At 38.4% G+C, this 15077-nt stretch overlaps 1 protein-coding gene across 1 annotated transcript in view; it reads left to right on the top strand.

Moving 5' to 3' along the window:
- DEPTOR (DEP domain containing MTOR interacting protein) overlaps nucleotides 1–11791 on the top strand; it is a 74867-nt gene extending 63076 nt beyond the window's left edge. The window contains exon 9 of the mRNA XM_074898501.1: nucleotides 10275–11791. Within this exon, the coding sequence (XP_074754602.1) occupies nucleotides 10275–10403 (129 nt within the window). The 3' untranslated portion in view covers nucleotides 10404–11791. The remainder of the gene's footprint in view (nucleotides 1–10274) is intronic.
- Nucleotides 11792–15077: the final 3286 nt, after the last annotated feature.

The following is a 15077-nucleotide window of genomic DNA, read 5'->3' as shown; positions in this document are numbered from 1 at the left end:
TAGAGGCCAGTCCAGCAAAACGCTGGCATTTTGAACTACTTTTGCTCTCAATTGAGGATGAAAAGCATTTTGTATTATTAGGTTTAGTTGCAATATTCATTTCACTCAAAACCTTGAAGGGGTCCTCAGATGCTGTTTGGGTTTACAGCATCGTGGCTGTTGCAGCTGTCTGCCCCGAGTGCTTCAGTGATGCTGCTGCTCCCCGGCTGCCTGCTTTACAGACCTTCTCTGCACTTCTCCGTGTCTTTTCTTGTTGCTGCTCAAGACACAAGCTGGCTTCCTTTCATGATATAAGTGAATGATTCGGGAAACATGTTGCATTAAAGCCAAGGCTCTGTTTAGCTAGTCAAACACATGGAAAAACAATTGCACTTTTGTCTGTGAAAACAGAGAGCAGCTGTTTGTCTCAAATGGCACAGACCATTCCTGCTCATTGCAGTCTTGATAGCAGAGGGTGCCGAGAGTGCCCTGCATAGATCCGACTGCCCTTGTAACTCCCTTGTTTGGGCTGGTTTAGGGACTATTTTAAACTAATATGGGCCCTAAACGAACTACATTTAGTTAGTTTAGCTGATTATATTTGACCTTGGAGGTAAACTGATACATAGTTTTTAAGTTCTTTATTCATTATGTGTGTTTTTCTTCAGCAACTGTAGTTTAGGTGTAGATATACCAAGAAAAAAATAGAACACCAAAATGTCAACCCAAGCATAAAAAGACATTATTTCTAAGCTAAGACTCTGTGTTCTTCTGCTACTGATGTATTATTTAACCCAGAGCCACATCTAGCCATTCAGGTTATTTAACATTTTCAGAGCTTTTCTGTGGTGGGTATCAAATTGCAGTATACAATAAAAATGCTTATAAAGTTAAGCATGCAGTCACTAGTTTACTCTCCTGATGTGGCCCAGTCCAACTTGATTTTACCTGTGGGTATTGCCCACTGGAACTCAGATTAAGTCAGTCATTTTATACACCAGTTCCCAATTAGGGCCATGAGAAGCAGTGACCTATATTTCCCTATTCTGTATTTATGGAAGGTTTGCATTTCAGGGTATTAGGTTCTTATGTTATTACCCTCCAGGTATCTACAGATAGCTTTATTTCACCTACATGAGTAATTCCCATTTGCTGTGTCAGTGTTTCTCTGACCGCTCAGTCAATCTGTTGGGGAAGCTCTGCTGCTACAGAGCTGAGACTTGTGAGCACACCGAAAGCTGCCCTCCCCAAAACAAGAGTTGTTCTCTTGCGCTATTAGGTCAGCTGGTTTCCCCTCTAATTTGTCCATGCTATTTGTGGAGTTTGCACAGCAATGGTTTCATTCTAATCCTGGTGAAAAAAAAAAGGTTTAAATTCCCATTAATTGCCATCAGTGGGAAGAGAGGGAGACAGACACTATCTGGACGAATGATGAGGCTCTTTGAGAATCTATGATTTAGTTTTATATTATGTGAATTATTATGTTATAAAAGATATATTATTTTATTAGATGTATTTGGTTTTTATTTTTATATTATGTTTAATTTTTGATTTTTTCAGTTAGAGACCAATGAGTTTGGCATACTATAAAAAATTTGGCCTCTCTTTTAAAAACAAAAAAATAAGTATGTAATGAAAATATGTAATGAAGCCCTGCTCAGGCAAACCATCCATACCAGACTGCAGCCACAGACCAAGATAGAGAGCCAGAATTACATGCATATGTTTGTAATTCTTTACATGGGGTTGGTTTTCTCTGCTATGCATTGTACCATGCTCTTCTATCCTGCTGATGGGACAGTGGACCAGCTTAACACTAGTGTAAAGATTGAACAAGAAATGTGTCCCTTTAGAGAGAAAATCCTGTGTTTATGAAAGACCTGGATACTTGCCCACTCCCACACCACCCACTCTACAGCCAATTACACATTTGCTAGAGATATTTACAGAGCGGAACACACAGCTGCAATTTATTCTGTTTCATCCAGTAACCTCAATTATGTAGAAAAGGACATTGCATGATTTTTTAACCTTCTGGCAACATGCAGTAGGTTTTGAATTGTTAGGTTCCAGTTTTGATTTACTAATCCTAGCAAGACTGCATAAATTCTAAAAAAAAAAAAAAATTAAAAAAAATCTAACTGGAAACACAGCTTTTAGGACCTCTGTTTTTCATCTCTTTTCCTCATTCCAGGGTGACAATGTAAAGCTTAGTGGAGTAGTAGCAAATACTTCAGTGCTGCCTGTGTTTGCTTTTATTTAGGAGGTTAGTCTTGGGTCTTAGGCTCCTCTGTGACCTGGGCTCTTTGCTGAGCTGGGGTATTCCTCTGCTTTATGGCTATGAGTTACCTATTAAAATAGAAGAGCCCGTGTACCAGCATAAATGTAGGCTGTGTGTGTAAAGGTATAAAAGAAGTTGAGCCCTGCATCCTCTCTTCTGTGTCATCATTCTCCTGCCTCAGATTGCTCTGCGCTTGTTCCTTCTCCCCTAACATCCATCTTGCCATTGATTTCATTGGGACTTTAAGTTATCTGAAAACTTATGTTGCAGTTTACTGATCTAAGTGTAAGCTGCTGCCAGAAAGGTTGATCCTATCTTCACCTCCTTTTCATCTCCCTCTTTCCCTTTGCTTCCAGCTAGATATGTATCTATTGCCTCCTTCCTCCAACCATGTCAGGCACTTCAGGGAACTTATTTTGCCTGGAGACAAGTCCTTTCATTTATTTATTTTTGCTGGCACAAGATTAAAAGGGAGCAGTGCCTGCCTTTGGTGCATTGCTGCCTGGAGCCAACACAAAGCGAGAGGAGCACCTCTTGGGAATGCAAGTACCAAGTCCTGCTATGAACTCTCCTACCCTTTGGAAGAGGTTTGATACCTGGATCTACAGAGTCCATGGCAATTTAGGCCAAGGGTATCCTTTTCTGCTGGCAGAAAGGGTTGTGGGGTCCCAGATCAGGTTATTGCTCCAGCTTTAGTAATCAAACCTGTTTTTTCCATGTTTCTTTTAAAAGCAAGATTAGTTCTTTACACCCTAAGGAGAGGGAACCCTCATTCTCTGGTGTTGTCTTTAAGGGGGTTGTGTACCATGTGTGATGTAGAAAGTGATGAAGTGGTAACTAGCTCGGAAGATTTATTCAAAAGAACAACCGTCAGGTTAAACCTGCATGGTTACCTGCTTGTAAATCGCTCAGTAACTGCAATAAAAAATAGAAACAGTGTAATTTTTTGTTCCTCAGTGACAAAATAACAGCCTTAGATGGGGGTAAGTGTGTACTTTCACTCTATTCTCAGCTCCTTCATATTTCATATTTAAATTAGATTTTAAAAGTGATGCCTTGATTTCCATCTGTTTGTTGAGAATGCAGCAGTGTTCAGGAGGCAGGAATGGGAGCAGCAGTTCCCAGCATCCCCTGAAGAGCGAGGGGAATGTCAGAGGGGAAATCCCATTGGAAGCATAACTCTTCCTTTAAAATGTTGGAAGCTTGAATGTCCCTTCCTCCTTGCTGAAGGCTGGAAAGCTGCGATTCAGATATTACATTCTTGTTAGCACCTAAGCCTTGCCTGAATTTTGCTGAAATCTGTCAGCAAGACAAGAAAAGCCAAAGCAGATCTATTGCCTTTTTAAACAAGCATTGGTAAAGAATATATTTTCCTTTTTTGCTTTGCTTTTTCCTTCTCAGTTTCAGCAGTTCAGTAACCTTCATAGGTGATAGCGGTGGCCACACCACAGCAATCAAACAGTAACTTTTCTATCTTAGTACTGGCCCAGAGTTTTAAAAAAGTATCTATAAAGTGTAAAGAGCTTGATTTCTTGGGTATTCTGCTTCAAACATCTCCAGGTCACTGACAATTGCAAAATGTTAATCCTTCAGGCCCAGTTTTCATGGGTGCCTGTAAGGAAGGGTTCTTACTGACAGCATGGCCTGATATTTAATAAAAATCAGGATATCGCAGGTCTCTCCTGCAGATTACACATAGAAAATAGATGGTTTTGCTAACCACATATGAAGAACCTTTCCTCTGAAAGATCACAGTGAGTTTCAGAATACCATAATGAAACAATTATAAGCTTGAACTACTCAAACTGACCAGCTGATCCTTGTCCCTGTAGGATTAGTAGGACATGAAAAAAGCATCTATTTATAATAATTGAGGGTATCTCTAGAACAGAAATGTAAGCAGCCTGTTTCTGTGATGGATTTCATTTTAATTTTCATTAGCAAGAAGCAAAACCACTAACATTGGACTATTCTTTTTGAAATAGTTATATTGTCAATTCTGGTATCAATTTTATTCTGTAAAACTGTCAAAATACACTTTTCCTTAGACAGCTCTGAAAGAAGTTATATTTAGAAGCTTTACTTCTTAGGAAAATTGCTGAAGAACTTTCCAGGGTTGAAAATAACTCCTACATTTGCCTGTATTAATAATTTCTATTTGATGCTAATGAGGTTTAACAAAAAAAAAAAACCAAACAAAAACAAACCACAAAAAGAAGCCAATACATTTTTCCATGTGTTTTGGGAATGCTTTGTCTTAAAGTAAAAATTATCTGTGTGACTTTGACATCACATCAGATAATAAGAAGAAACAGTAGTCAAGGGACCGTGTCCTAAACTGTCCGATAACTATATGTAAATCAATGTGTGTACAAATTATGAACAGAGCGAAGGGTTAAATCCAGTCTGTCTCATGGTGGATGACCAAGCCAGCCCTGATTAGCACACAGCTTTCACAACAACTGTGTGTTTCTGGCATTGTGCTAATAACTTATGCAGTACCTTGGTTTCAAAGGGATCTGCTTTGCAGCAGAACATGGCCCTGGTTTGAGCTGCCAGCTGCTAGAAATCTGTTTCAGATCTGCACAGAGTCCAGGGGTGAAATCCTGGCTGCTCTGGAGTGAAAGATTAGTGGAGGACTGGGTTTCACACTCTCTCTCCAGCATTTTTTAAGATTTTCCTTCATGCAGTTGCCACACGTACAGTAATATTCGCACCCTCAATGGAAATGAATTAGTGGCAATGTTTTCAGCATGTCTTTACTCTGATGCCAGAGCATGGAAACCTTGCTGTTTGGTTGACCTTGGTGCTGTTGGAGGAGAAAACTCGTGTGCTTTGAGAGACTTTGTGCTTTGCAGTCTTAAACCCTGAATGGTCCCACCACTGCCCAGATAATTGGGTTAAATATCAGTACAGATGAAAAACAGTATTTTTGCCACTATCTTTAATGTGTAATTGCATAATATAGCTTTTTATTCAAGAATTTCAAGCCAATGCTGTATTTGGTAACACTGATTTCTTTGGTAACTATTTGATCTGTATTAGTAATAGTGTTTATACAGTCTTTCTTAAAGAGAAGTTAGCAAGAAATCCCAGAGTGGATTCTGGACACTGACCCTGACACCAAAATATAAATGATAAATCCATTGAGAATTAGAGCCTTAACCCATGGCCACTGAAATTGGGGCGCACACGTGTGCTGCTGTGGAGAAGGGCAGTCCCCCAGCCACCTCCAGCCATGCTGCCTCCCGTATGCTGGCGCAGGCGTTTGTGTTCCTCTTCATCTCAAGCTTTTTTAAAATTTTATGTCAAGTTAAAGTGACTGTGTAATCGTGGTCTTATATGACTGTTTTGAGATATTTTATCTGTTAACTCTGCATGGCTGTTAGTTGTTTCTTGACCAGTGATGAATGATTGTACTCACTACATCTGTAAATTTAAATGCTTTTTTAGGGCTGTCCCAAAGAACTTTGCAATCATCACTTAAGTTGAATTCTGTGGTGGGAATTTCCAGCTCTTCATGATCTTTCTCAGCACCCTTCTAAAAAGTGTGTCTAGAGAAAAAAAAGGAAAATTTTAAAGTATTTAAATATATATATAAAATTTTAAAAAGTCCAGCAAGCAAGGCCTGGCTTCACAAGGACAGATGACTAAAGCCTATAGCACAAACAGCATCTGAATATCTGAGGATCTAGGCTAACTGCCTGTCCTCAAAAAATATTCCTGTAGGATTCATAAATATTAAGGTCATCCTGAGGCAGAACGCTAAGAATTAGTGATAGGTATGCAATATTTTTATTCAATAATTTGCTTTAAGGTAGTTGTGCAATTCCACATCCGTGCCTGCAGCTGGTCTTTGACATCCCTTGGGAGCATCCTCCAGTCATTCTGACCACAGTTCCTGACCAACACAGGCTCATGCATCCAGCCCCGGTGCAGGCAGCCCCTTGTGAGGGAGTGGGGCTTTGGTTTGCCCAGCAGACAATTCTCCCAGCAGGAAAATCAAAGGGTGTTGATGTACAACTCCAGGGCAGCTTGGAAAAACCAAGGAGGGGTAGGCAGCCAAGGCTTGCCATGGAGGGAAGAGAAATAACCAGTGAGGGGGAGTAAGGGTTGTACAGATCCAAGTGCAGCACAATCCTGATTTTGGCCATTAAATTAATTATAATTCATCTTCTCACCATCTTCACTTTGATGATAAATGTCATGACAAATCTTTGTTAACTTCTTTAAGTGGTAGGTTCCCCTATTCTTTTTGCTCAAATATAAGCCCAAAGTTGAAGTTTTCCTTTCCTGGGAACACCTGGATTTAGTTAAACTGTCTGGATGTGCCAGTGAAAGAACACAGAAAGACAGAGGTGCCTTTTCTGCTATCCTTTCTTCTCTGAGATGCTGTATGCCAAGGTGGGAAATTGAAATACTTAACAATAATTGTTTATTACGGTAACATTTAAATATTTGAAATTAATTAAGGAATATTTTCATTTCAGTGTTACTTTAACTGTTATAGTTTGTGTGGTTTTTAGATCACCACATCCTGACCAACAAAATGGTTGGAATTTATTCTGGGCTTTGTCATTTCTTGAAGTCTGAGGGATAAAAATGGATGCTTATCTCCTGTCAGGCTCCTTGGAGAGCTATGAGGAAATGAGCAATAAAAGGCTCTTTGAGGCTCTTTTAACTGTAGTTTATTATCTATTACAGTTACTGATGTGTGGAAACCAACAGAGAAATTTACATGTTTATAGTTACAAAGCCCTCAACAGCTATAGCTATGAGCTGAGCACTTACAGCTTTTTGAAATGTGTTTTTATAAATGTAACATTAAATCATCGCAATTTTGTAAACCAGTCTCTTTAAGAAAATTCCTGAGATAATAATATGTGGGTTGATATGCTCAGTCAGGGTTGGTTTGTGAGTACTCGCTTGCTCTCGCTCGTTTTGTAACTCCACCAAGAGAGCAATGCATGATGTGGGCTTTTGGGGGGCAGGATTGATGGTGGCCAAAATGCATGAAGCAGTGCTGCATTTCATTTCCCTTTGCTGGATGCAACACTGGATGGAAAATGGCAGTAGGGAGGAGAAAACTGGGTGAGTCGAGGGCACTCAGCATAGTGAAGGGGACAGGACTGTGCAATACTCTCTCCGCTCGTCAGGAGTGGAGGACACAGCAAATGGCTCCACATTTCTTTATTCCTGAGGGAGCTGGATCTGGAATTTGCAGAAACTCAGCCCTAGGAGCCATGGAGAGAGCTTTTTACCCTCAGGGTCACTGGTTCTTTGTTATCATCTCCTGTTCCTCATTGTTCTTTTCATGAAATTCTAGGACAGAAGCATGCTTTTCTGTGCCTTGTCCTCTGTACACTTCTCTTTTAATCTGTCTTGGGTGGGCTTTTTGCATCTAATCCTATCCACTGGAAATGGATATCGGAATATTAGAATACTGGAATGACTAATAAGACATTTGGATGGCTTGGATGGAATGGATAATGGATATGGAATGGAAATGGATATTGGAATATTGGAATGACTAATAAACCATTTGGATACAGTCCAAAGGATGGCATGAAGGGGAGTCTTCTCAGTCCATATGCATTGCTGATTAATAATACTGCCAAGGGCATACATTAAACCAAACACATTGAGAATGCAGACATGCCAGTTCTTGTCTTGTGTGTAAGAAATTCACTCTTTGGCATCCAGATTGCTGTTCACTATTGCGGTGCCTGTACCATTCACATTTACACCATTGCAGCCCTGGTGCGAGTGGCTGGCTGGTCTGGAAAGTCTGTTCCTCTGGCAGGGATGTTCCCTGAAGGCCCTGGAATGTCCCTGATATGATCCAGCATGCAGATTTATCCATCACATGCTTGCATGCCTGTTCCTGGCCAAACATGAGTCCCATGCATTGGGATTCCAGTAACTTGAGAAGTCTGAGAATATGCAGCAGTAAAACAAACATCAGCCATTCAACTTCCAAAAATTGCATTAAGCCAGAAGAGACAATGTTATTTCTGCAGGTCTGTTTTAAATCAACTAAAATATTATTCTGGAGCCAGAGCTGTAATTCAGTAAAACTTGATACAATCTTGGAAAGCCATAGAAAGCATTAGGAAATACTGCTGGAAGTTAAGAGACTTACAGATACTGCAATAATCTGCATTTTAAACTAAATAGACATGCCTCTTAAATACTGAGGCACACTGCAGAGGATGATGGGTGACTTTTTCAACCAAAATCCTTAAAATTTAGAAGGCTTTGTCTGCATGCAAAAAATGGAACCGTTTTCCCAATGCTACTTGTAGCTTAAATATAGCCTATGAATGTATAGGAAAGATACATCCATACTGCCATGGAAGTTGGCTAAGTGGTATTGCCGATTGCCATACTTTGGTGACCATTTAGGCTACTGAATCTGGTGATCAGTAAGGCCATCCAGGATCTTCAGCTCTGCAGAGGAGTTCTGAGGGTAAGGGGCAGATGCAAGGGAGAAGTTTGCCCTCCCTTCAGGGACTGCTGCTGCCGCTCTTCCTGTGTAGAGGCTCTAAGGAGCAGAGATTAAAATCATCAGTGGCGTTTTTGATGAAATGTTACATTTTTGGCTTGGCTTTGCTTCCTCTATAATTTTGCTTAAATGGAACATTGATAGCTACATTCTGTACATTTTGCACAAATACGAATTGAGTTTCACTGCACGTTTTACTTGAGAGGGAAGGTGGCTGATGCACAGAAGTTAAATGACTTGGCTTGAGAGAAAATCTGTTTTAGAGCTAGCACTGGAAGACACCAGAGCTGCTTCCCACCTCTCCTGCATATGTTTCTGTGTTGTGTTCCTGCCTAAATAAGAAAGGTGAAAATATAAAATAAAGCGTGAAAATTTCTAGTGATACTTGCTTCGTAGCTTTTTTCTTACAGACTCAAGATGACTTATGAGTAACATAACCTTCTAGTGAATGTATTGTTTTCATTGAAACATCAGGATGATATTATTGTTGCTTTAGGCCACATATTTTTATAATTAAAAACACAGATCTAGATACTACACATTTTTGGCCTTTTTACCAAATACTGTAATATTATGATTAGATACAGAGAAGGCTTAATGTTTTTGAGAAATCAATACTGTTATCTTTCTTTTCCTCCTCAGTTTTTTACAATGTTGATGTGACTTTTTCTCCAATTAACTCTTTTAAGATATACAGTGATGTTGGTCAGAATATTTCTATCAAGACTTTTGGGACAGAAAACAGCCTCTGATGATACAAGACTTTCAATGTTTGAATTTGTTGTGGCTTTTAAAAACAAAATATTAGCATATTTGAAATTAATTAATGAGAGTTCATTTACTTGCTGAAGAAAACCAAAAACTGTTCACATAAAAAGTAAAAAGAATTAAATCTGTGTAGGAGTATCTCCTGAAAATGGCAGTGGCATTTTAATCCATCCTAGTACTGACATCATCTTCCATGATATTATTTCTTAGAATTTGGAACCTTTGGGTTCGTGTTGTACCGGTGGAGGTTTTGGCACTGGATCTAGTGAAGTCACCATCCAGACCTTGCCCTGAGCCTGGAAACATGATGCATATTTTCACAATGACTATCAAGAGTCGTTCAAAATGGTTTCTATGAAGTGTTTAAGACAAACTAAGGATAACAGCAATAGCCAGAGCTGTCTTGTCCCATATTGTTTGCAAAGCACCATTGATATCAGAAAATACCATTGTTATAAGAAAAATATAATTGTTATAAGAAGAATATAATCATTATAAGAAAAATAATTGATGTAGGACTTCAAAATTTCCCAATTTGAAAGTTGCGGTGATATTTAAAAAAATTTTGCTGAAAATTAACTTGCCCAATTAATTTTAAGAAATGTGCTTTTCTTAAGAGTGCTAAATGAGATGATGTGAAGAGTTCTGGAGCTTTTGCATGCCCAGGAGTCGATAGTACATCTGTGTAAATAACCCTACCAAAAAAGTCTAACGTTTTTTGCTGCTTGCTTTTCTCATCAGGTTTGCCAGTTTGTTGTATCTGTCAATGGCCTCAATGTTCTCCACGTGGATTACAGGACAGTGAGCAACCTCATCCTGACGGGCCCTCGAACAATTGTGATGGAAGTGATGGAAGAAATAGAGTCCTGAGAAGGAAAAGAACCCTTACTGGACATTTTTGTGGGAGAAATAGCAATGACCATGGAGTGGCATGACACAAGGAGGCAGAACATTGCTGTGTCTAAATAGATGATTTTGCTTTTAGGGGAGGGAGGCTCTCTTTCATTTAACAATAATAGCACTGGTGATTATGCTAAGTGAACAATGGATACCAGCATATTTTCACTAAGGACTTTTCTTTGCCCAGTGGAGGCAAGGTTAAGGCCTTTAGGCTGTCTGTCCAGCCATGTCTGCATCGGTCAGAATGGTTTCCCACCTGAGAGGCCATGCGGATTTCCTCACAGTCCATCACTGGATCAAAGCGCTTCAGGAGATGAAAGAACCAAACACTGTGGGGTCAGGATGTCACAGATAGTTTGCATGACATATTTACGTTGGTAAACATCCCTCTGGTGTCCAGCTTTGTCCCAGTAGCACATACTGTCACAGTTGTTCTCTCCTTGGACTGAGGGACAGCTGACTACATGCTGGCTTGATTGCAGTCAGAGACGAACTGCAGTTGCATGAAGAAAAGGTGTCCATTCTCTGTAGAGGATACTCTGGTATGAATGTTTGGGCCTGATTGAATACACAGATTAGTCTAGAAAGAAAAATCATGCAAATGGAAAAACGTGCTGTACTTTTACAAAAGCTACCTTTGAAAACTGGGCTTTTTGTTTAGACGCCTACGCACTGGTTTAGGTGCTCAAGTATAAAATGTGGATTCAGGGGTTTTTCCTTATCTGTAAAGGAAGGGTGTCTCTGACTCACTGTTCATCACTTTGGAGAAATTTTGTACACCTTTATTCCTAGAATATTTGGTGGGTTGAAGTGGGAAATTCACAGTGTTAGCATTAGCAATGATACATCCAGACGCTCCAGTAGAGAAAGTACACTTCAGATTGAAGCAATGTACTTGAATGTACATTAAGCTTGTTAGCACTTTCCAATCATCAAATGTTTTGCAAACTACAGACTTGCCACATGAATTACATTTGACACTATTACTGATAAAACATTGTATTTAACTGACTCTTACTCCTTTTCAAACAGTAGGACTTCTTCACTGATGAATTCATGAAACAATTCTTTTTTAAAAATGTATATACAAATTCCATATTCTGCAGTTAGGTGACTCCTCAACTCAGTGGTAAATGGACTGCATAGGTCTTCTTTGATCTTTGAACTGAATAAATACTATCCTTGTCCACAAAATTATAAATATATATTGCAGACTTTGCTGTCTAAATTTTACACTTAAAGCTTGACATTCTATATGGTCATAGCACAGATCCTTCAATTATGGGGTGGGGAAGGTATTTTTTCCTCAGATAATTTTGAAATATGTTTTATATTAAAAATTGTTCTCACTAAATACATTGCTTTTGCAGTATGTTTTTCACTCACTCAAACACTTTTACATCAGAGATACAGCAAGTCTTCAAAATCACATATATGTGCAGTTTTATAGGTAGAAGCCCATGTGTTCTTTGTTTCTGATATAGTATATCTGTGGTATCCCATGAAAATTTATCATAGTCCACTAATATGCAGCAGTGAAGGGAGGTATAAAACTGAAACCACTAACGTGATACTAACCAGGCACAAAAGTATTTGGAAGATTCTTTCTAACTGTCATTTAGTATGACAGTTGTTTATCCCAATTGTAGCCGCAAAAATTTTGGTACACATATATAACCCATAGCAGATTATATTATATAGTTCATCTAAAATAAACGTTCAGCACATAGTGTTATATGAGATTGTAACAACTGTTGATGGTATCCAGTAAGAACAGTTGGAAAAAATCCTGTTGTCTCAGAAATGTGTCAGTATGCTACAGGTTTTTGATTTTGTGAATCCAGGAATGCTTCGCCTTTTTTTTTTTTTTTTTTTTTCCTGGGTTGTTTTGGTGGCTTGGTTGGTGTATACTTTGTCCTGCTTTAAAATATAAATTCTACATGTTAGGCTAAGTTAAATATTAAAATGTGAAGGATTTTCTTAGCAAAATGCTAATGATTCTCTGTAATGCCATCGCGGATTCTTCTGTCTTACATCTCTTGCCTTAGTTAATATTCTGCTACAAGTTCCCCGTAGCTTACAGATAATTAAGAAACTGGGTCAGAATTTAGCTTAATAATGCATTACAGAGTGCACTTTAGACTTGAGTAAAAAGAGTGGGAGTGGGGGCAGGGAGAAATCTGAGCATATCATTATGTTGCAGATTGGAAATGACATTTTCATTTGCAAGATACATTAGTCTCTATCACAATTTGAGCACCATTACTTGCCTGCTGTTTAATGGGGATTTCCATATTGTGTTCTCAATTTGATTGGCAATCTGAAATTTAATTAATTCTTTCCCTCTTCAATGTGACAAAGGTATTCAAATTATCTCTGCAATGAAATTCTGTATTTTGGAAAAAAACGATGCAAAGTTAACAGTTAAGCTATGAAATGTATAATTTTTAATTGAATTGCAGTTTCTCTGCACAGTGATACATAACCTCCGAGACATCCAGCAGGAGTCAGTGTCAAACTCTCCTGCACTTCAGAGGGCACAGAATTTTGAATATAATAGAGCATCTCGGTTCCCGCAAAGTACCAGGAAAAATATAAGATTATTCACAAAAGTGAAGCATTTCAAGAGATGCATGCGTATCACAGTGTGGACTGAAGCAAGAAACCAGAAATAAAGAACCCCATGGCATCAGCAGTAATAACTTCATTAAAAAGATAGGCATTTTTGTAAGACTTACTCTCTTATGTGATCTCATTTTTGGTTACTATAGATCTTGTGAAATCCTCTAATAAATCTTTCTTTATGCCTTAATAACACAGATTAGTGCCACTCCTCTGCACACATGCGTTCGCAAATAATTTATGGAACATCTTCAAGCAATATAATAGTTAATTAAATTCAAGTAGCAGTTAAGCTAATTGGACCATTAATTCAGTGTAATATTTCTCCTATTTTTCTTCTATTTCCTACAAGATATATAATTTGGATTATTTTTATCAAGATCAAATACTATATGTATACTTTTGAACACAACTGGTTCCACAGCTAGTCCTGTGGAAGGCATTTCACTCACAAAATAATAACAATAATCCACTTCAGGTGTATCAGAATTTGATTGTCTGCATTTTAGTTCTCTGCAGAAGCTGAAAATAAAAATGTCAGCATTGAAAAGACAGTGGTGTCATGGCAGCATCTACAATACCAGTGGGTGCGTCCTACTACCCTCTTCTCTGAGATTACCTTGAGGAAGGGGTTTGGGAAGTCATGCAGTAGGAACGTTTTTCTCAGTATTTTCTTCTCCTTCTGCTTATATCCTCACTAACAACTACAGAGTGCTGAGCATGTTTCAAGCACTGTCTATCCCACAATTACTGGTTTAATGGTCAGCATGTTCCCTTAGCATGGTTTAGACCTCTGAGAAAATGCCCGAATGTAGTTCAGAAAATAACATGAGATCAGAATTTGGGCATAGGGGTGCAGGCTTCCTTGGGCCACTTGGCGTTAGGACCAGAGAATGGTCCCTGTGCCGATTTGATGTACTAACATAGACATGGCCATAGTCTGAGATTAGGAAGAAGAAGTGACTGACTTCTTCATCTGCACTGACAGCTATGATGCATGCAAGTTTTCTTTTCCCTGTGGATGGAGACAGAATGATCACATTATGGGGTAATGCCCTAAAATTTCAGATAACACTGGGATTTAAGTACTAATTTTTAATGTTAATTTTGCTAAATAAGAATTATTCTAATTTTAGAGACAAGAAAAACTGAGACAATATAGTTTGCAAAAATGTTTGCCTAATGCAAAACAGACTGAGAAATCAATTGTTGCAATTATGATTATTTTCTTGTATAAGTGAAAAAGCATGTGTATGTCACGTGTAAATAAAGCTAGACCACACCACTCCTCAAAGTGAGAGAACATCTACCTTTTACAATAAAACCATCTCATTAAAGGTTTCCGTAAATCATGCTTTAAAAATTTGTCTTTATCTGGTGAGTGATGTGGTTTATATTTTTCACTTATATGTGTTACCTACAGAAACGCAAATACTAACTGCCAATGTAGTAATTCATTTTGTATATACACAGTGCAGATAAAAATATCATTGGTGTTCCAGAGAAGCTGAGTGATTTTAAACCATCAGATTTCTCTACAAACTTCTATTTAAATAAATATTTACACATTCATTTTTAAAATGATCCATTAGTGCAAGCAATAATCTGAGAATGGCAAAGATTGTCACAGGACTCAATGATACAATGAATTTATGCTATAAAGACAGTGTTCCATGTATAGCTACTTAGTCTTTATACTTTCAATTCCTCAGAAAAATTCAGAAATATTCAGAAGGGAATAGCTATAATTGTCAAACGGAATGTCCTCTAGAAAAATGGCTGCTGTTTTACAGTTAGGTATCCAGTCTCATATTGTCCATGGGAGCAATGAATTTCCAGTCCAGTTGAAACTCAAGTTGCATAAGCACATAATGCTTAACTTAAAGAACACACGTTTTGAAGCAGGCACTGTATGCTAGGTAGCACAAACCATTGTATTGCCTCATATAAAAGTGCTGCCATACAGGCATAGCTTTCCCATGCTATGTCACCATTACAACAGTTGCCTACTGGCTTTTGTAT

Source organism: Athene noctua, chromosome 2, assembly GCF_965140245.1.
Source record: "Athene noctua chromosome 2, bAthNoc1.hap1.1, whole genome shotgun sequence".
NCBI classification, from domain to species: domain Eukaryota; kingdom Metazoa; phylum Chordata; class Aves; order Strigiformes; family Strigidae; genus Athene; species Athene noctua.
The sequence above is the reverse complement of the archived record's forward strand: the minus strand, read 5'-3'. Positions and strand labels throughout refer to the sequence as shown.